The 23,358-nt window shown below is 35.4% G+C and overlaps 1 protein-coding gene across 6 annotated transcripts in view; it reads right to left on the bottom strand.

Annotated features, from left to right (window-relative positions):
• 5-HT2A (5-hydroxytryptamine receptor 2A) overlaps positions 1 to 23,358 on the bottom strand; it is a 300,397-nt gene that overhangs the window by 167,101 nt on the left and 109,938 nt on the right. For all 6 annotated transcript variants that reach the window (XR_010952932.1, XM_067783074.1, XM_067783099.1 and 3 more), the window contains exons 4-5: positions 4,279 to 4,503; positions 2,016 to 2,214 (exon numbers count right to left, since the gene is read on the bottom strand). Coding sequence is in view for 5 of the 6 variants with exons in the window: in XM_067783074.1 (XP_067639175.1) it covers positions 2,016 to 2,214; positions 4,279 to 4,503 (424 nt within the window). In the remaining variant the exon portion in view is untranslated. The remainder of the gene's footprint in view (positions 1 to 2,015; positions 2,215 to 4,278; positions 4,504 to 23,358) is intronic.

Genomic DNA, 23,358 nt, shown 5'->3' with positions numbered 1-23,358 from the left:
TGAATAATCGCACTTTTTCGATTTTTCGAAATTTTCGATATCGAAAAAGTGGGCGTGGTTATTGTCCGATATCGTTCATTTTAAGTCTGAGAGTGCCTATGATCTGAGATGAGTGCCCAGGAACCTACATACCAAATTTCATCAAGATACCTCAAAATTTACTCAAGTTATCGTGTTAACGGACAGACGGATGGACGTACAGACGGACGGACATGGCTCAATCGAATTTTTTTTCGATACTGATGATTTTGATATATGGAAGTCTATATCTATCTCGATTCCTTTATACCTGTACAACCAATCGTTATCCAATCAAAGTTAATATAATCTGTGTGCTCTGCTCAACTGAGTATAAAAAGTAAAAAATTATAATATGCATTGATAATAGCTAAAGAAAGTAAATGCATAATAATAGAAAAAAGTTAAACTAAATATCTAAATGTAAATACAAAAGTATTTGGGACTTGGCAACATCCCTCGACTGATAGAAACCAATATTTAGCCCTCTCGAAAGTTTATTGAATTCTGCTAAAGAGCGAAGAATAGGATCAAAAGGACATAGTTCATTCTGAAAGAGGCCACATAAAAAGGTAGGGAAAAACGAAGTAATCTACAGGGCACATTGAAGGTGATTTTCCCGAGCAGGTCACGGCAGTTTACCAAACCTACCACGAGATCAAACAAGAACATAAGCCCGTGCAAGGTTCTTCTAGAGTGCAGGGTTTGTAGGTTAATCAACGTACACCGAGACACATAAGAAGGCAGCGGATCCTCGAAATGAAGAGATCCAAGCCCAAACCGAACAAATTTCCTTTGAACCCTTTCAATTCTAAGCGCATGATAGCTGTAAATAGGGTTCCAAATAATAGAAGCATACTCGAGCTTTCAGCGAACCAAGGAAATGTATAAAGTCTTCCTGGTATAGGGATCCTTAAAGTCCTTAACATAACGACGCAGGAAAGCAAGGTTTCTATAAGCTTTCGGAATAACATAACAGATATGATTAACAAAAGAAAAACTAGTATCAAATACAACACCAAAATCAACAAATTCATTGACTGCATTCAAGAGACTGCTTTCTAAATAGAAATGTGAAACAAAATTATTACTGGACTTCGAGAAAGACATGTGAAAACATTTTTTAACGTTTAGGAAGAGCATGTTAGTATTACACAAGTCAACTAGATTATTATTATTTGTGAGTCTATATTTTCTCCTTACATAATGGACTAAAAATTTTGAGATTCGTGACAAACTTAATATAACACTTTATCCTTATTAAAGGTATACGAAAAACCGAAATAATTTCGAGATATCGATTAAAAAGGATTCATGAAAAAAATATGCCAAAAAAGGCTTTGAAAATGGTCCCAAATTAGTTGGGAATGTTTCCAGAAATAGCTCCTTTATGATCCCAAAAAGAACTTTACCAAAATAATCCAATAATGATTCCGATACAGATCGAAAATTATACTGAAAACTATTCCTAGGTGAATCCGAATTGTTCCCATGAAAGCCTTGTAATGCTTTCGAAATAGACTAGAAGTTATCAATATATAAATTATATTGTTCTTTCTTGTTTCTAAAACTAAAAGGCCGAATCCTTAAATAAAACTAGTTGCTGCTTTAAATAGGTTAGGTATAACGGCAATACTTTTAAGAATCAAATATCGCACATAACTATCTGGTCTTATCACCCGGGACTATAAAACAAATGCTGCTGCAACAGCAATGACATCGCAATTACAGGATAACGAGAGCTAGACAAGTGTTTAGAAGCGAAAACAAAAGTGCTTTTATACACCTATTAGATATACACAGGACTAGGGAAAATTCGAGAGAGGTCTAGAAGCTTGTAGGAGCAAGAACAGTATCATTGCCACACTATAAAAGCCGGCATTAAAACGAGTTCATCGACCTGTTAGATATTAATACATATGTTATGAGTCAATTATGGAAGGTCTTACCCACTGGTCGACTGACTTAAATTACGTACAAATGTCTGTTTAACTTACCGTCGAAAAAGTTCACTCTCTGGATGTTCAGCAGCGAAACGTGCCTTTTTACGCAACAGTGGTATGGTCAAAGCATACGAAGTTAACATTATAAGCATAGGAATGTAGAAAGCAACCAAAGAACCAAAAACGAAAAAGGCGCGATTATTGATGACACAAATTTTTGGTGCTGGCATAATATTGTGTTTGTTAATTAGGCCTGGAAAGAATTATAGAGAGGAAAATATGTGTAAGGGGGAGTTTCAGATATTGGTAGTTTAATCTAACAGGAATAAGTAGCAGTTTTGGCTATTGGATCGAAAGTACATGAAAGTCTTAAGTCTTTGATGTCGCAGTGATTCGAACACTAAATGTCAAATTTAAATTTTTGTAAAAGTTTAAATTAAAAAAAAAAAAATTGCCGATCCTAACATTAATAAAGGTTTTGAGAAAGTTAACAATTCTAACAAAGTATGGCTACAAAAATTAAAAGTGTTTCAAAAAACCTAACTTTTCTGAGAAAGTTAAAGATAAAATCTAAAAAGGGAAAAGTTGAATGCTGTTTCCATTTCTGAAAAAGTATGTTACTAAAAATGAAAAAGGGGTTCTTAAACAGTCTATAGATCTAAAAAAATTTTTAATAATGTTTAAAAATGTTTTTCAAATGCAAAGTTTTTCAAAAAGTGACCACATTTACAAAAGTGTGTTTCTGAAAAAGAACTCAGTTCTTAAAAAGTATGCTAGATTCCCAAATTCAATTTCAAATTTGCCACCGCCAAGTAAGTTCAAAGGTTTAAATAGAGTTTCCAACACTAAAATTAATAAAGATTTTGAAAAAGTTTCCAGTTACATTCAACGTTTGGTTCAAAAATGTTAGCGGTTTAAAAAAAAACTCCGGCTCCAGAACGTAATCGGTTCTTAAAAACTAAGAAGTAAAAAAGTGACCAAATTCAAAAAGTTAAAAAAAATCAGCTGACTTACAAAGGCAACTGGTACCTAAAAAGTGAACGGTTCTAAAAATTCGCTGGTCTGAAAGTAGCAACTGGTCACCGGCTCAAAAATAGTCAACCGTTTCCAGAGTGGAAACCAACTAGCAACTGGTTTCAAAAAAGAATCGGTTCGAAAGAAGTAACTAGTACAAAAAAAGAAGTAACCGGAACCAAAAGAAACAACTGTTCCAAAGATGACACATTTTTCGTATTATAGTTAAAAGAGATAAACGGTTCCAAAAAAGTAACCAGTTCCAAAATAAAAAACAGTTGATTTTAAAAGTAGTCCGTTTAAAAGAAGTAACTATTCGGAAGAAGCAAATATTCTAAGGAAGTAACCGGTTTCAAAGATGGATTAAAAATGAAATTCTAATGGTTGCTAAAAAGGAGTGGTTTTGAAAATGTAGCCGTTTCCAAAACCGTAACATGTTCAAAAAAAAAAAAAAACCGCAGTAATCGGTTCCAAAGAAGGAGGTGCTCCGAAGAAATACCTTTTACGTAATAGGAAGCGATCAAACCGCTTCCAAACAAGTTTCAAAAAATAACCGGTTGCAGAAAAATAACCATTTCCAGATGGAAAACTACTGGCAACTGGTTTTAAAAAACAACTGGTTCGAAAGAAGTAACGAGTAAAAAAAAGTAACCGGAGCCAAAAGAAGCAATTGTGCCAAAGATAACACGTTTTTCGTAACACATTTAAAAAAAAAAATAACCAGTTCAAAAATAGTAACCAGTTCCATAGCGGAGAGCAATTGGTTTTAAGAAGAAATAGGTTTAAAAAATGTTACCATTTTGAAAGAAGGAACTGATCTAAGGAAGTGAACGATTTCAAAGAAGGAATGGAAATAAAAGGTAGCGGTAGCTACAACAAAAACAAGGGAAAGCAACGGTAGGCGTTGCAAAATAGTTATCGGTTCCGAAAAAGTAAGCGGTTCCAAAAATAAAACCGGTCCTAAAACCACAGTAGTCGGTTCCAAAGATTTACGTTTTACAGAATAGTAGCCGATTTCAAAAACATAACTGGTTTTAACAAAGTAACGGGTTCCAAGACAATTTCAAAAAATAACCGGTCCCAAACAATAACCGTAAAAAATATTTGACTTAGTTTAATTGAAGTTATCGGAATTAAAAAAATAAAAGTCAATGGTTTACTGTAGTTTAGTAGATTTTGGTAGCTTGTATTATAAAGTTCGTAACTGATTGGGTCCCTGTAAAAAGTCACTGTCTAAAATATTTATTAAGTGCAAAAATATCAGTGCTATAGTAAAATGTTTACAATAAATGCGCATATTTACCCAAAACTGTAATTGAGCTCGAAACCATCATAGCCATTACCCACACAATAGCAATTTTTATACCAGCAAGTCGTTTAGTTGAACGATGTCGTGATCCCAGCGGATTTCGTATGCCCAAATAACGTCCGAGGCTAATGAAACACATATGCAGGATACTTGAAGAGCAGGCCAATACATCGCAAGTCACATAAATGTTGCACCACACAAAGCCGAGGGGCCAGTGACCTGAGAGTGAGGGAAAGAGAAGAAGAATAAGAAAAGTGCAGGCGTTAAAGAAAAGCGTTGAAATAGAAATCATTTGAAAGTAAATAACTGCAGAGTAAGTCAACATTTGATAATGCCATATGACGCGTTAAATACGAAAACAGCAAAAAGTAGACGCAGTAATGTCTGAGTGGGTAAATAAACGATTATTAAATTGACATGAAATGAGGTCAATGTGTTAGGCATATGTATGTTTGTTTGTATTAAATTGTTGTTGATTTCAGCTGACTGCAGTTCATTAATGAGTAGACGCAGCAGCTGAACTACAAACACTTGAGTGAGGTCAAATATTTCAAGGCAATGCTTAAGGGATTGGAAAAAAATCTATAGGGAGAAATATTTAAAAAAGCTTAGTGTTTTGGGTTTAATTTGTGCGTTATGTCGGGGGTATGGCTAATAAACTTATAATAGTGTAACGATTTTTGGGAAATTGCTGCTAATTGTATACAATCTGCTAACGTTCGAATCTGTGAACTGTCGAATAAATAACTCCAATATTCAGTAATGCAAAATGATCTTTATTTAGACTACTTTGTGAGTAGTACAATTTTACTTAACTTCACAACTAATAGCGTGTTTAAATCAAACTGATTAATTATTCCTCAGCTTGCGCTGCTTTAATACTCTCTGCTGCCTCGTTCGCATATTGCTCCTGAGGTCTAGATGTTTCACCTTCTAGAGCAGTTGTATCTCCTGCTTGGTTATTTAGTTATATGCATGTGTGTGTGTGAGTAACCACTTCTGCCCTTAGCTGATGACTACATATGTATATGTGAGACATTTTCTTCGCTTTAAGCTGCTGGTTATATTATATGTATGCGGTAGGTTCGGCTATCCTGGGCTTAACTTTCGCAAGCGAACCATGCAATTTTTATGAAAAAAAAAATACATTTCGGGGGGCCAACTTCATACAGATTGAAATTTGTTTTCTGGAAATTTTTTTCGGAAGGTGGCCAAACAAAAAAGGGTGGGCTATCTTGAGCTAACTTTGGGCAAAAAAATCATTTAATTTTTATTAAAAAAATTCGCATTTGGGATGCCAACTTTACACTGAACATGACCTTCACTATAACTTTAGAAGCCATATATTGAAATGCAACACGGCAAACATACAACAGCTGGCCAAAAGGCAGCAAACAATAGCTGATGACCAACAATGGCAATTCTCTGAAGTGAAAAATAAACCTTCCAGCATATTTATCTATTCCTACTAGTCAGCTACGAGGAAAGGGTGTCAGCATGGCGCAAGTCATCCCTGATCTTACAAGGATGACTTGGAGATCGTCTGAAGCGGGCCTCGTTGTTCTTTTTTTGTTTTTCTTAAACGTTTGGGGCAGCATATTGCCCCCACGGTACCGCTGTGAGGCATATGTCACGGGGGGAAGGCGATTTAGACGCCACTGCTACTCACCAGCTTTTCTGTGTGCTCCGTTTTACTCACCATTTTACTCACCGCAGTTCAACATTGTATGTCTTTGCGCATTAGGGGAAATATATTCCCAATGGAGGGCTTCTCTCCAAATACTCTGCGTGCAGAGAGTCGTTTGCTGTGAAAAGAAGGGCAATGAAAATTACGTGTTCTTTCTTTTTCAATTTGATGGGAAAGTGTGGACAGAAGGGATCCTCCTCTACCCTACGATTATGTAGATGCTCTTTGAAACCGCCGTGCGCACTCAATATCCGCGCGAGGTGAATATTTAGTTCGCCCTGGTTCCGCTCCCACCATTCGTGTATATTCCGAACTAAAATGAAGGTCCAGCGCCCTCTCCTCTATTCTTTCCACCTTTCTTGCCATCTAATTAATGTTCGCAACCTTGAGCTTTTCTTGGCATCTTCAGACTGTCGGCCAATTCCAATGTCATACAGATCAGCTATTTCACTTGACAGTACCTCTACTGGGAATTTTCGAGACAAAACCAAGATCGCGTCGTCGTATAGCAGTAATACGGTAGGTTGCGAGTATCTTCTTTCGGTGCATCATTTTAGATCCATCCATACAGGTGCTGATCGTTTTACTTGTAACTGAACGACACCTTATTATTAGATTCTGACCGTGCACCCATACGTGAGCATCAAGGGCTACCGCTGTTTCTTAAGAATGTGCTTCGGACTTCTTTACCTCACCTTTGACATGACTCAATTCATAAACTTCCAAAGAAAAAAGGAATACAATTACGTTATCTGCCAGCCAAAATCTGAGAATCACAGTTGCTACCTCCAATGAGTCGCATTTTACGTCAAAAATTGAGTAAAGGGGGAAACTATTGTACCTGCGTACATACAAAAATGTTGCTTAGCAATGTACATATTATTCAAAAATAAAGCAGCAATGGGGTGAAAGTTGACTTAATTGATTTAAATGAAAACTATTTTGATGGGTCAACAAATGGAAGACTGCTTATCACATTGTCGTCTAATGTCCTTATAATTTCAAATTTTCATTTCCATGCTGGGGTAAGGTTGTGGCGGCAATGTGATCGAACAAAGTTGTGTATAAGTTTTGATCCCCACTTTAATTTATTCGTAAAGGGGTATTATGCAAGTTTGGAAATTATGCACAGTTAATATGTCATTACCTCTTAATTAAAGTTTTCCTGTCGAAGTTTCTTATTATTTTGACAGTAAATTTAAAGCAATGAAAAGTGAAAGTTTGGTTTTGAAGCGAAAATCTGAAAATGGTTTCTCTGAACAATGAGTGTTGGGCTGCATTGTCTGAAGCTGAATTTAGTTGAATCGAAAAGTTACCTATGGCGCAGTCACTTCTTCAAATAAGAAGTTATTTTTGTAACGGATATTCTAAAGAAAAATATATCAAAATCCAGTGGTACCGGAGCGTACCGGATCTGTATCCGGCAAAGGACCATCACATCGATAACGCTCCCCAAAGCCTTCGGGGAGCAACCTTGTCGCTCCAACAACAACAACAAAAACAAAATGCAGCATAACTCGTTTGTTTACCATATTTAGGTACTTTCAAAAAAGTTTGGAAATTCATCCAGGTATGGTGGTCCCAAAATGACGACACGAAATTTACAAAATAATAGCAGTCCCAAGGGCTAAAAAGACAACAAGCAAGGACGGGACTGTCTTCGGCTGTGCCGAAGACTTCATACCTTTCATGAATGGGGCTGAACAATAAATAATCTTATCCTGTTCGTAATCTCCAAATAATCGGATGTATAAGATAAAAAATATATAGTGAACAGATGTACATACCTAAATTATTTTTAAGATAAATATAAAATAAAAAATGGCAAAAAACCCCCTTAACTGAACGATCGGTGTATGAGATATATATTATATATAGCTCCGATCCAATTGATTTTTACAGGAAATCTTCTATGATATATTAGAATAAATATCACCAAGTTCAACGTTTTTATATTGGAAATTAAGGGAGAAATTGCCAAAAATCTTTCTGTCTGAACGATCGGTTGTTTGGGATACATACTATATATAGATCCGATCAAAGTGATTTTTTCAGAAAATCTTCTACGATATATTAAAATATATATCACCGAGTTTCACGTTTATACTTTCTAAATTAAGGGAGAAATGGCCAAAAATCTTTCTATCTGAACGATCGGTTGTATGGGATATAACTATATATAGCTCCGATCAAAGTGATTTTTTCAGGATATCTTCTATGATATACCAGAATATATATCACCGAGTTCCTTTCTAAATTGCGGCAGGAACGACCAAAATCGTCTTATCTGAATGATCGGTTGTATGGGAGATATATGTTATAGTGGTCCGATCCTATCGGATCCGACAAATGTCTAATATAATACAAAAATACATCCTTGTGCCAAATTTCATTGAGATATCTCAAAAGTTGAGGGACTAGTTTGCGTTCAAACAGAAAGACGGACGGACAGACGGACATGGCTATATCAACTCAGTTGGTCACCCTGATCAATTAATTTAAGATTACTTAATGGTGAGTCTATCTTCTATATTTCTCAACGTTACAAACATCGGACCAAAGTTAATATATTATTTCATATTCATGAAAGGTATAATTGTCCGCAAATGACACGGTAATGTACCGAAATAGCATAGAAAAGAACTCCGAAATTACACAAAATTTCGTACAGACAAGTTTCAAATGGTCTCGAAAATAAAACAGTTCCGAAAATATTCCGATATATTTCCGCAACATTTGCGAAAAGTAACGAAAGTAGTTGAGGTATTAATCTTGTTACACTCATAAAACGGTCCAGAACTGTATAGGAAATATAGTTCCAACAAAATGGTTCAAACATAGTTAGAAAAATGTCCTGAATACTCTTTCAACATTTTTTTGTTCGATTTATTTCAATACTGAGTGCTTCCAAATTAGTCCGAAAATCTTCCGATTGTAATACCAAATGATGCTGGAATATTTCTGAGAACAATTCCGAAGACAAACGTCGAAATTATTTCGAAAAAAATTCCAAAGTGATATCGAAAAAGTTCAGTAAACCATTCCGGAACTTGCCCTGAGATAATTTAAAAAAAAAAAACCAGAATAATAACGAAATATTGCCGAAAAAACCTTGAAATGTCAAAATGGTCCCAAAGTTATTCCTGAAATCGTTCCGTGTTAATTCGAAGATGTTCTGAATTTAGAAAATAATTCCGAAACGATATCAAATGTCTTACAGACAATTTCGATTGGTTTCGATAAGATCGAAATGATTCTGCCAGGAACCAGTCCAGAATTGATTTCAAAATAATCAAAAAACAACACTATTGCGAAGAACATCATTGCGAAAATCTTTCGCAAAGGATCCCGGAAAATTTTTGAAAACAATTACCAATTTATGACGAGATAATACCGTAAATGTATGAAAATAATTCCCAATATTATAATATTAAAAAAAATATTTCCGAAATGTTCCGGAAAAGTTCAGACAACAATGCCGAAATGGTCCTAATATGATAACGAAAATGGTCTCAAAACCGTCGTGGAAGAATCCAAAAACACTTTAAAAAAAAATCGTGAAATATTTTGCGAAAAAATAGCGTATCCCACGTGATGCTCTGAAAATTTTCCAAGTAGTTGAGAAAAAATCACGAGACAGTCCCTCTTTCAATAGCCTTGAAAACTGTCTTACAATCTCCCCAAACCTCCTGAAATAGTTCAAAAATTATCCCAAAATAATTCCGTAATGTTTTCAAACTTATAACAAAAACAAAAAACTGTTGCATTCGGCTCTAAAAAGATTGAGACTAGAAATCCAAGGAAGAATAATTAATAAAGTAAAAGAGATCGGGAGAAGAAAGATTTTCTAAGCATGACCAGCCCTCAGCAGTGATTTCACCAGCACTCCGAGGGTATTTCTGCCATGAAAAGCTTTTCAGTGAGAATTCATGCCGTATGGAGTCGGCGTAAACAAGTAGGTTCTGTCCCGCCAATTCGTAGCAGCGTAGCACGACATAAATTGGAAGAGAAGTTAAAGTCTCGTCAGAGGTTATCGAGCCTTAAATTTATTTATTTTTTAAAATAGATTGGGATAGAGAGAGAGGAAGCGAGACTCCCTTTTAAAGCGGACAAACCAGTTTTCGGGCAGGAAAAACTTTGTCGGGTAAGCTAGTTTATCTATATATATAAAAATCAAACTCTGTGTGTTTGTTCCCTATTGAAGCGTATTTCCCACACTTCAATCATCACCAAATTTTGAGTATAGGTTCCTTCGATCAAGACGAAGATTTTTCATATCTCAGAACTAAGAATTTTAATTTAAATTAATAAGAAATTTTTTTTTCCAATTTCACGTGCGCCAACGGGTGGTGCGACAACTTTTACATGTCAGCAAAATTTATTCGCGCATTTAAGTGCGTAACTTTTGTTTGGTAATAGCATTGAATTCACAAAAAGTTAAAGCGAATACATTGAGTGATTTAAACTTTTTATTAAATTTAAGCATTCCTTGTAAAAATAGCTGTCTATATGAGATGACAGACAAAAATTGTGCAGCTAAAATAAGTTGATTAAGCTATGAGATTTTGAGTACGAATTATGTGTGACAAAATAAAATTTGAAAAATAAAGCGAAAAATGATAAATTAGAGGAATGAGGGATCTCATGAAAGAAAGTAGAGAGGTAGAGGGTGTAAAAAAAGAAGAGGGAGAGATAAGGAAATTGCAAAGGGTAAGAATGAGAAAAATTCGGGAGATACATTTTGAATATCCATAAAATCTTATATACTGATTGCTGGACTTTGAGTAACGGGAAGGAATGCGTTCAAATACACCTTCCTATTGAGATTAGTATCTGCACAAGCCGAGCAACGCCGAGTACCCTGCTAGTATAAGTATAAAAGTAATTAATTTTTTTAAATTGGAAAAAAATAATAATTTATTTCCAATGTTCAAAGAATTTTAATGATCCCTCTAATAAATAAATTTTTAATTAAAATTTTTCTCAGTGCTAAAATATTTTTAAAATTTTTTTGTTGTCCATTTGTTAGTGTAAGTTTGAAATCATACCGAAGTGCTTTGGCTTAATATGGAAATGCTTTTTCTTTGCACTTTCATATGAATCGAGTTTGAAAAATTTTTTTTTTTATATTCAAAGTTTGAATTTGTGTCATTGCCTATTCTTCAGTGCAAAACAGAAACTAAAGTGCTATAAGTGTATAGCAGCTCTGCTCTTGATATTTGAGTCTTTAATTTATACAAATATTATTGGAAAAAGCCAAATGAAAAACACTAAATTCGACATTTTATTTTGATTACTTTATTGAACGTATTTTTATATAATTTTGTTTCTATCCCTTCATAAATAATAAACCTTTAATAGATGGATGTTTGTGGTATTAGGCGACTTAAGTTATATTTTGTTTATAAGCTTATGGCCCATTTATAAAAGATTATTGTGCTTCTTTAAAAAACCTAAATGGCATTAAATAACACAAGTTTACAAATTCAGGTCAACTTTTGGATCTGAGCAGATAAGGACGATTCTTAACTATATTTGATATGCTGAATTCGAATCTGCATTCAGTTTTTTAAGACTGATTATAAATTCCGAGTTCTCGCATGAAAGCACCATTGTGCTGTTATAGCAGCTTTTAAATAGTGGCACTGCTTGATAAGTCATTTCAACTGTAAATCTAAAATAATGTAAGTGATTAGAGCAAATAAAAATGCAGAGACAGTGTTGCAAAGCTGTTTCAAAGTATTTTTGTTACGTTTGTGGTTGTTATATGATTGAACAATGTGGCAAAATAATAACAAATGCGCTCAAAGATGCGTATCTGCCTACTTTGTTTGCAGAGTAGGAGACACTCATAAGTCATGGATACCGAAATTCATTTGTAACGCATGCAAAACAAAGCTGTATAAGTGGCCATTGGGAGAACGTGAGTACTTTTCCTTTTCAATGCCAGCGCTCTGGAGAGAACCCAAACACCATGTAGATGATTGCTACTTTTGTTTGATGAAAGTTACGGGTATAAATGCAAAAAAAAAAAAAATATATAAATATCCTTATGTATCATCAGTATCCAAGCCAGTTCCACGTACTGCTAATGATTCATTGCCAGTTTGTCAAAGTATAAGTGGAAACGTTCTGGAAACTTTAACTCCATCACCCCCGAGCAGTGAAAGGGACTTTGCCATTGAAGCGACACATTTAATTTCGCAAGATGAACTAAGCGATTTGATTCGTGATTTGAATTTGTCCAAAAAAAAAGCAGAGTTGCTAGCATCACGGTTGCAGCAATGGAAATATCTAGACTCTCGAACAAAAGTTACTGTATACAGAAACAGAAATCAGGCACTTCGACCGTTCTTCAAAAAAGAAGGCAACATAAGTTAGAATGTCCCATCTCGATTTTTTCCCCAAAACTTGGGTGATACGAGCGACGAACAAGGAGAACGGCTACACCAAGATCTAGCCAACATTGAAAGACGATACCAAGGATTTTGGGATGAAGGCATGATGAGCAACTACTGTTGGACTCTAATACGCGAAACAGATACTAAACACTACAAAAGGCAAAATTTCACCAATCTTTATTTCTGATTTGTTACTCTTAAGTTAATAAAATGAATATTATTTGACAAAAATCTTTAAAAATGAATTTATTGACTGTATTAAAAACTTGAATCAATCTTAAAAAACGGAATGAAGAATCGGATTCAGCATCATAGATTGTCTTAAAAACTACTTTTAGTTGCCTAGATCCAAAACCGTGTATACTTGTGTAATAGAGAAGAAAAGTAGGAAAATGATTGTATGCAAATAATAATGCCTTAGCATATCAATATATGAATGTTTAACCCAAAAGAAAAAAGGATTTACCGTTTCCTACAACTCGAGCTGCAATTTTAATCTTAGCGCATGTTAAGGAGTCAAACTCATATTAACTCACTTTTTTTTACAATTTCGTTTATCGAATGTGTTTCTTGTTATTTGCCGCTTTGTTCAATAAAATTTTATTGGGTTTGTGTAAAAAAAATATTTTTATATTGCTTTGTAATAGAAGGTTAATACTATTTTTTAAGTTTATTGAAATTACCAAATCTCTGCAAATTTCTTTTAAAGATTGGTTGATGTACAAATTTGAATCCTTTTTTTTTGTATTGATGGGGCTAAAGGTAAAGGACTCATATTAGGAAAATGGCTCTTTGTTAGAAATAATATTTGCGTTCATATTTATTTAGGTATAAGTTATTGCATTGCCATTTGCACACGCACACACATACACGTTTGTTTAAACTGATTGACAGAATTATATGGACTTTAGTTTTGTTCCAAATTGATGTAAAGCCTGGAGACAGTAAATATTTAAGAGCATATTAAGCAATATTTTATTTGTCCTCAATATTGGCAATTTTAGGTAAGCCTATACTAGAATAAGCCCTAGCCTGCCATTTTCTATGCCAGCAGGTTTGGTTCGAAATAATTTATAGAAAAGCTAAGAGCAATGGTGGTTCCAAGATTTTAGGAAGGGGGTCCAATTTTGTATTTTAAATTTTATAAAACAAGATAGGATAGGAGAGTTTTCTTTATAGTAAAGAGTGCATCTGTTGTATCAAATGAATTCGAATGAGAGTTAAAATCATGACACAAGCACCGAAGAGGTTCATTTAATTCGTAATTAGTTCTGCACTGCCTCAAAAGAAGAGGTTTGTAATGTCTTGACGCTCGTGATGGAACATTGAAGTTTACTTCGTTCAAAAGAAAGGGGCTAGAAATCAGTCCATGCAGTAGCTTAGCTTAGAATAATACGCCTAGCATTTCACTATGACTTGCGAGAGTTGGAAGATTGATAAGTTTTAACCGAAGATTATACACAGAGGCTAAATGAAAATTTCTTAAAGACACAAGTAAAAACTGCATCTCTATTGACTCTGGTCTATTTTGTTGCTCATCTAAGCTTAAATGGTCATAGTGTCAGGGTTAAGCTCTAGTCAACTTCAACTGCAGTTTCAACTCGCACTGAAAAACCGGGCATTAAAGCATTATCAAAATGTGTTTTCTTTAATTCAACTCAACTAAATTTGATCCACAATTGAACAATTAAATTCAAACTTCCTTATTTTTGAGTTTAGTTTTAAGAACGGCACACATCAGGATTTGCTTCAAAAATCCTCTATCTGGACATAAATTCAATACATTTGTATGAAATTTGATCAGATTTTTGTTCAGCTCCACTAATGAAAGATTTAAAATCTGAATGTTAATTTCTATTGAGATTGAAATTATCAATTTTGATATCCAGCTGAGTATGAATAAAAAGTATTACTCAAACTCTCAACTTTTTGCTCTTTCATGCATTGTCACCAACAGATTATGTCGACATGTTTTCATCAATCTTAATATATAAAAAACACGTGTTACAACTTTTTCGGCCGCGATGGACTCCTAAACTACTGAATCGATTTTGAATTTGTTTTGCACCCCGTGTGTAGTTTGATCTAACGTGAGACATAGGATAGGTTTTATCTCAGTTTATAGTCGCAATATTATTTTATTGCAAATTTTTATATTTGTTTGTACGTAATAGGGTTGCCAAATTTTTATTTCGGGTTCCCGGGACAAACCTCAAATTTCAGCCAAATTTCCCGGGACATTTGAAAAATAAGAAACATCTATATATTTGTATGGGTTTCTCATTTCGACGAAATCATTTTTAGATTGAATTAAATTTTTTAAACTCATTTATTTATAACAAATATTTTTATGAAACAGGCTAATAATTAGTAAGTTTACTGTGTTTAATGCGAATTCAATATTCTATGAACTCATTTTGCTAAAGTTATTTTAAAACAGAATACTTGCCTTGCAAAATGAATATTTAGGTGTGCGAAATGTCAAACATTGGCAATATTCAGAACCACAGTAGGGATGAATTTTTCTTCTTTACAGAATTGCATGCAATATGCTAATGAGCTGAATACAATCGAAGCCGCAAATATGGTCATGTTTCGTCGCAGATTATAATTTATTAACTTTGATATTGTGAAAATGCCGGGACATAGCATTTGCCGGCGGGAAACTTTAAAATTTGTGAAAAATACCGGATGTCCTGGCCAATACGGGACATTTGGCAACGCTAATACGTAATAATAAAATGTTACGTATACGCAGTGGCACTCATATTTTCAGGCGGTGCGGATATACTTCCGTGTAATTGCTTGGTGTTTAATTAAACAGCCTGCTTATCAATAAAAAATATTATAGCGAATGATATCAAGTATAGCACATCACCAGGCCCGCCGAGAGGGTGGGGGTTTCTGAGGGGGCCCGCGATTTAGAGGTACTATGACATTTTTTTTAATTCAGGAGAGTCTTTAGTTGTGTAGAGGGTAATTTACATACCCCTGGGTGACTAGGGTCTCGAGATATAAGCCAAAACGTGGGCCAGTGAATGCCTAGACAGTGTTTATACAATATGGATATCAAATAAAAGCTGTTGATGAGTGCTTTAGTACAGAGTAATATATTATCCGTAGACGGACTGGGACTGGGATTAGGACTAGGATTGGGACTGAGACTCGGAGTGGGACTGGGACTGGAATAAAATACATACCACCCTCTGGGAGAGGCAATAAAGGATGCAGAAGAATGAGAAGAAATTGAGAGAAGAGAAAAGAGAGAAGGAGAAGGATATTGAGAAAGAGATAGAATGAGAGGAAGATGGAGATAGATGAAGCGAAGGAAAAAGCGAAGAGGGGTGAGGGCGGGGTCAAACGGAAAAAGCTTATTGAAATGTATGCAGATAGGCCAAATTTAGGGCAGGACAACGTCTGCCGGGTCTTCTAGTATACATATATAAATTTCTTAATATGTGAAACAGCAGAGTCTGACTGTAGTCAGAAGTCAGAGTCTGACTTTTCACCACGTATAACAGCTGTTATAATAAATTTCTCAAAAAAAGAATTCAGCCCTTCAAATGAAGGAAAGGAGCGGACCACGACCACATATTTACTTTTTAATTTGCTGAACGCGTTAACAAAAAAATAAAATTTCGAAATATATAATTTCGAATTTCGAAAGCCGATATATATTTTTTGGAGGATAACTTCGAAAAACAGAGATAGTACTTTGTATACTTAAGCCTCAATCTCTAAAAAAGGGGGTTTTGTCCAATATCTAGAAAAAAGGTTGATTTTTACGCATAGTGTTATGATTATAAATATGAAACAACAGGTTTGACTCACTTATTTACTTTGACTTCCCATATATATGATATTTGGCATATATTTATTAACTTTTCAATGCAAACCCGTAAATTTTTCCTCCAAAAATATCATGAGTTTCATAATAAGAATCAGGTAAAATAACAGTTGCAATAAACATTGAAAGTGCTATAACTTCTTTGTTTATTATTTTAGTAATATGGTTTGAAGGCAACATTTTTAAGTACTTTCGTTTGGCAAAATAAAATAATACTTTAGGGGGGTAGAACTTTGTTAGCTGACCTAATCATGTGAAAACAACTTCATAGCTTAAAAGCAAAGACATTAAACGGCAATGTGAAGCTTCCTAAGGACAAAATAACGATATATCAATTTTAAAAATCGGACGTCAAATAACCAAGTTACAACGAAAAAACCTTTTCGGCTGTATTTCGAAGGATCAAAACAAAATTTTTTTTCCGAAACCCTCTCAACATAATCCTTAAATTTAAGGGCGGACATTTGCAATTTTTTTTTGTATGGGGACCAACCCAGTCTAATATACATATGCACTTAAACTTTATATGGACTGCTAAGTGTGTAGTAAGGCGGCCACCGTGGTGTGATGGTAGCGTGCTCCGCCTACCACACCGTATGCCCTGGAGTCACACCCCGGGCAAAGCAACATCAAAATTTTAGAAATAAGGTTTTTCAATTTGAAGAAAATTTTTCTAAGCGGGGTCGCCCCTCGGCAGTGTTTGGCAAGCGCTCCGAGAGTATTTCTGCCATCAAAATCTCTCAGTGAAAACTCATCTGCCTTGCAGATGCCGTTCGGAGTCGGCATAAAATATGTAGGTCCCGTACGGCCAATTTGTAGGGTAAATCAAGAGCAGCACGACGCAAATTGGAATAGAAGCTCGGCCTAAAATCCCTTCGGAGGTTATCGCGCCTTACATTTATTTTATTTTAAGTGTGTAACTTTATCAATTAGAGGAAACAGCAATGCTTGTTAGTTCCATGCCACATCGTTAAAAACCCATAGTAGAAGCTAGGGGTTTACGCCGATCGCTTTGTCGGCGGCGATGGCGTAGGCTGTATTATATAACGGCGGCGGCGGCGTGGGCAACTTGCCGGCGTACGCCGGTGTTCTTACTTTGAAAAGCTTGATTTTTTATTTAAAAAAATAATATTTAGGAAAGGTCATGTTGTCCATTTCGGAAATATCCGGGGTTTTCCTCAACATCTCGCAGACCGTTCAAAAATTTTCAGGAGTAGCTCCTTGCGGAGGGATTGTCCCTCGTTCACTTACTCAAGAGAGGCTTCGAACCTAACCCCGGAATTTGGAATTGTTACTGCTGCGTCTGCTGAAAAGAAATAGAGATACATAAAATAGTCAAACTTTTGTCTGTATATGAAGTTCAAAGCTTAGATTACCTAGGGTTAACTCCTAGTAATCGTCGCGAACACAATTTCCTTAAATCATTTGTGGCACGAAGGCGACTTACGGTTTCTATTAATGGTCAATTAATACTCATGACTCTCGTTGCACAGGGCGCCTCCAGTTTTTTCGGCTGTTTTTAACAGCTACAATTCCCGATGTGCGAACAGTAGCAATCCCGACCACCAGTCGCTACCTCGCCTCCTGACCCTCACACCGTATGCCAGCACAGAAGCTATAGGACTGCGACTTCGAACTCATACCTTTCCTAGAAGCTCTAGGCGTAGCTCCGAAGACTTTCCAATGGATGCTTTTGTGGAGTTATGCTTCCGAGCTGCGTCAGAAAAGCACCTTGAAATGTTAGGGAGTTACCATTCGGCCAAAGATGCCGCCCTCGTCTAAGCGGCTGTCATTGCGGAATGGGTGAAAATCGTATAAGCCTCGGCGCATCTACATAATTAGTATTTTACGAGTACCCTGGATACAATTTTTAAAATGTAGACCAAAGCTTGCAGACGTTTGTGTTCACAACATTTATTTCAATAGTCTTCGTTAAATCAAAACGATATTTTAGAATGAAAGTCGACCGATTTTAAGTTGAAAGATGTTAAATGTTGTTTTCAGGCCTTATGATATAAGAGCTCATTATGGATGACCGCGTAGCTTCAGACTAGTTTGACTGTCCACTACGTTAGGGTAGTCATTAGTTCGACTGTCTTGGAAAAGCTTTTACTTCAACACTTTGAGTGTTCTTGCGAAGGACAAAGCCTCAACTGGTAAATATATGTGCCTACGTATTTACATTTGTAAAACTAGCCGAAACGTGTAGGTGATTTTTGAACTTGGTTGATAGTCTATAATCAATGTGATTCACTCCAAGGGACTAGTTTTGTATAGGGCCGCCAACTTTAGGAAATGTCAAACCGGGAGACTTGGGTGTTGAAGGATGAAGTGTGAAAATCAAAATTAACATTTCAGACGTTTGGTATAGTTTCGCAAATGAACAACAGATGTTTGAATATAAGCACAAGTGATTTTTTAAACCCTTCTCATACGTACATAGATTCTCAACTTAAGTATGAGGTAGGAATCATTTCAAAGGAGTGTTTATGCCCCTAGAACCTAGTAAAGGATTTGGCATCACTGATTTCGCTTATTCTTTCAGCCAATCGCAATATAAAATTAAAAAAAGAATCGGCACCTTTTTGGGTAATTTGGTTTTTCTAACCTTGGGTAATTTTATTTGACTTGATTGTTCATTATTAATTTTTTGAAAAAAATATCCAAAGTGAGCATATAAATTTATAATATAACCCTTCTTTTAGTGTTTTGTTTTATTAAGTCCGTGTTAAGCTAGCATTGAAAGTGCCTGTTTTTTTTTAAATAACTTTAGAAAAATTAGAAAGAGTAAAATTTTTTAATTAGTTTCTTATAACTGGCAGCGATGCGCATCCGTTGCTACCACTTTCGACCATATCGGACCAATTTTCGACATGAACAATAAATGGCCTAAACAGTCTTAAACTAGTAGGAAATATAATACCGCGCCGATATTTTTGACATTCGGCGGCGGCGTGCGAAAAACGACCTAAATCGGCGGCGGCGACGGCGTTTATCGGCGGTGTATATATATCTCTAGTAGAAGCTAATGGAAGCACTGAAAGTACAGATTATTAACAACCTTTTATTTGTGACGTTTTGTTCATTTTTTATGAGACATCAAAAATAGGAAGTATTTCCGATACTTCGTCCTTCTTCTTTTTCTGTTTTTGTTTTTTCTTTAAAGTATTACAATACTACATATCCTTAAAAAAATATAAATATTCTATTGTGTCACCTAGAAAACCCTCAGGGACAAATTGCATTGTATGTAACAAAATCCGTATGATACAAGAGCATTCATTCACTCCAGTGTGTGGCAGTAAATCTGAATGCCTTTGTGACATTTTTGGTATTATGTAGTAGTAACTGCGACCCAAAGTGGCACGGCGTCATACATAATATGGCCCTTAATAATAGGTAATATTGTTACTTTCAACGTGCGTACACATTTTCCTATGACACTGGCTGTAACTAATACGATAGTAATGTTTGCGTTTAATATTTAGCAGCATTTGCTAGCATGTTGTTTCACATTTACTCGCTTTTAGCACACGAAAGTGCCTTAATTAGCTCATAAGTACGCCTTTTTTACAGCACAAAATGATAAATGCTGTAATTTTCGAATGAGTTGTTGAAAGAGTATGCGTGCAGTATAATCATTTCTGGTTATTTATGCTAACCAAATAAATACAGGGTGCATGAAAAAAAAATGTGATTTCGGTTATGCTTTTGATTTCAGAAATGTAGCGGTTGAACATTTCGCCTACGATCTAGATTCCGGTTCAGAAAATTGAAACAGTTTTAAAAGGCTGACTGTATTGGTCTCGAAATATGAAACAAATGAATTCGATGATTAAAATTTCAAACCTTAAACAAGAAATGTATTGAAAATAGGCTTCAGTTTCGAGAATTGAAACGGTAAAAGTCATTTGCGGATTCAAACACAAAACGGAAATAAAGTTTGAAACAATTTAGTCTCCCAAGGTTTCTGTTTCGAGGACTGAAACAATTTTAACCAGTTATGGCTGTCGGCCATAAAACGGAGATATGGATGTCAAATAATTTACAATGTTCAGGACACGGCTTCAAGGAATGAAACATTTTCAACGGGCAAAGGTTTCAATACACAAGAGGAAAGAAAATGGAAATGATTGCAACTGTTAAGATTTCAGCTTCAAGAAATGAAACGGTTTCAACCGACTACGGTTTCAATCCACAAGAGAAAAAAAAAACTAGAAATGATTTCAACTGTTAAGATTTCAGCTTCAAGAAATGAAACGGTTTCAACCGGCTACGGTCTCAATCCACAAGAGAAAAAAAACTATAATAGATTTCAACTGTTAAGATTTCAGCTTCAAGAAATGAAACGGGTTTAAACGACCAAAAATTGGAAACAATTGCAAACCAAATTAAAAAAAAATTTTAAACAATTTCATCTGCAAAGGTTTTAGTTTCGAGGACTGAAATGGTTTTAACCGGTTATGCTGGTCAGCCATAAAACGGGTATAAATTTGGAAACGATTTCAACTGTTCAGGGTATTGCTTCAAGGAATGTAGCCGTTCAATCTGCTAAGGTTACAATCCACAAAAGAGAAAAATTTTGAAACGATTTCAACTACTAAGTTTTCGGCTTCAAGGAATGAAACAGTTATAAACCACAAAAAAAAAGTAAATTGAAAATAAATTTCAAGCCAAAACAAAAGTAAATTTTAAACAAGTTTAGCTGGTAAGGTTTCGGCTTCAAGACTTTAATCGGTGCAAACAGAAATAAAACCTCGAAACGATTTTAAACTAAAGCGAAAATAAATTTGAATAAAATTGTAGTTCTTATGGTGTTGGTTTCGAGAACTGAAACGGTTTTAACCGTTTACGGGTTTAAACTGTAAATATGATAATAAATGATTAATTCGAAACTGGATTCAGTTTCAAACGATCAAACAGAAATAAATTTTTAAACGACTTAAACGGTTGATGTTTCAGTTTCAAGAACTAAAGCGGTGTTAACCAGTTACGATTTCAAACCATACAATAAAAAGTATAAATTTACTTTAGTTGTTAAAATAGAATTCGAGAACTGAGTCAGTTTTGCTCACGAAAAAAGATTAAGCTTTAATCGTTTAAGAAAACAGAAACGGTTTTTGGCGGTGATGTTTTCAGTTAGAAATAATAACAGAATGATGAATGAGAAAGTTAATCATTTTTCACACGGTTACAGCAGTTGTAAACGGTACTGTATCGGTTTCGACTTTTGAAAGGGTTTTCGAGAGTAACGATTTTAATAAATTAAAAGGCGTTTAGCTGTAGCTTGTACATCCTGGAACAACACCCACCTTCGTATTAAATTAAATGCTAGTCCAACGTGTTTTGAATTCTTCGAGTAACGCCATTTCGGTATGGCCATTGGCCTGGCTTCGTGTTACGGGCTATGGAGTGTCTATATACGAGCACTTCAGGTTTGTTATGAACATCGAATGTATCGTAGGCAGGACGCACTTTTCAATGCCGACAGCTGCAACATTCAACATCGTTATTCCCTTGAAAGAAGATTTGTTGGAATGATTCATTTGTGGCAGTGAGCTATAAAGTTGATAGATGAATGTACCGAGTTCGAGAGGAAAGGTTGTTTTGGGAAAACGTTTCCCTCCGAACCTTGACGAAAACCATAAGGTCAAGCTGCACGATTACGGTGGCGTCTTCCAAGCAGAGGTCGCTGCGATTATAGAGCGGTGCATGTGATACTTTCCGGTGATATTGTGATGCTATCGAGGATGGTCTGAGAGAGTCTGAACTTGCTTGCGATTGTCTCGAAGTATTTATGTTTGGGATCATCTGGGTCTCGGTCGTAATGGCCTATAGAAAATTCGCACATCTGTGGTGAGCTGTCGAGTCAGCTAAGAAAGTGCTGGAAAGATATTTCGTGAGTGTACTGTTTTTGGAAGAAAAACCACTGAACCACTCGAATCTCTTGAATCTTCGCGAGATTTTTCCCAGATCGAGCTACTCAGACCTATATCGTTTTTGTATACGGATTCTATTTGTAATTTAAACTTACATCACTCTTATATTATGTAGTAACACCAAAGACTCTCTTGCTCTCTGATTGAGCTTCGCCTGCGTGTGCTTACGGAACTTGTTTTACTTAAATGAATTTTGTGAGGGGACATTCTGCAAATGTGTTATTTCGATTTAGGATACTTGTTCACTGCCAGTCCAGTGAAGAAGTATTGTTTTTTTTTATCCAACTAACTAACACCACGGCGGCCACCGAATGCCCTGGGTCCACACCCTGGGCAAAGCAACATCAAAACTTTAGAAATAAGGTTTTCCAATTAGAAGAAAATTTGTCTAAGCGGCGTCGTCCCTCGGCAGTGTTTGGCAAGCACTCCGAGTGTATTTCTGCCATGAAAAGCTCTCAGTGAAAACTCATCTACCTCGCAGATGTCGTCCGGAGTCGGTATAAAACAAGCAGGTCCCGTCCCGCCAATTTGTAGGAAAAACTAAAATGGAGCACGACGCAAATTGGAAGAGAAGCTCGGCCTAAAAGCTTTTCGGAGGTTATCGCGCCTTACATTTATTTATTTATTTTTTATTAATATTTAATATTTATCTTTAAATCAAACGCTGATTATATTTTGAAACACCCTTTGCAGTTATGTAATACATAGGTGTATACTTGGATCTTTGCTTACTATGTCAGAGTGGCTATAAGGAAGCAATATTTCTAGTTGCTGATTATTGCCAATTATTTATTTATAGCAAATTAGGACATTGTGAAGTAGAAGAAGCGTTTACCTTGGGTTAAAGCAGCACATTATATACAGATGTTCACAGTTTCAGGGGTTTTCACGACAAACTTAAACATGTTCTTGATAATCTTTATACAGGCTTGCATGTGAAAAGACCAAGAATGTAATTTAAATTTTAGTGATGCAATGGACTGCTAAACAGAGCAATTGAAGTTAGTGATTTTTACGAAACAATATGATTTGACACTGTGACTTTTTAATCGCACGCTAACTGTAAGTAAAATTTAAGTGAAGATACTACTTGACCTATGGAACACTTAGGGCTGGTTAATTTCGCGACTTTTTCGGAACAAAGTGATTTGTGAATGTGATTTTTCTGTTTCCTGCAGAATATAGTTTCAATTTTAGTGA

The sequence above is a fragment of the Eurosta solidaginis genome, chromosome 1 (genome assembly GCF_040869045.1).
Source record: "Eurosta solidaginis isolate ZX-2024a chromosome 1, ASM4086904v1, whole genome shotgun sequence".
NCBI classification, from domain to species: domain Eukaryota; kingdom Metazoa; phylum Arthropoda; class Insecta; order Diptera; family Tephritidae; genus Eurosta; species Eurosta solidaginis.
The sequence above is the reverse complement of the archived record's forward strand: the minus strand, read 5'-3'. Positions and strand labels throughout refer to the sequence as shown.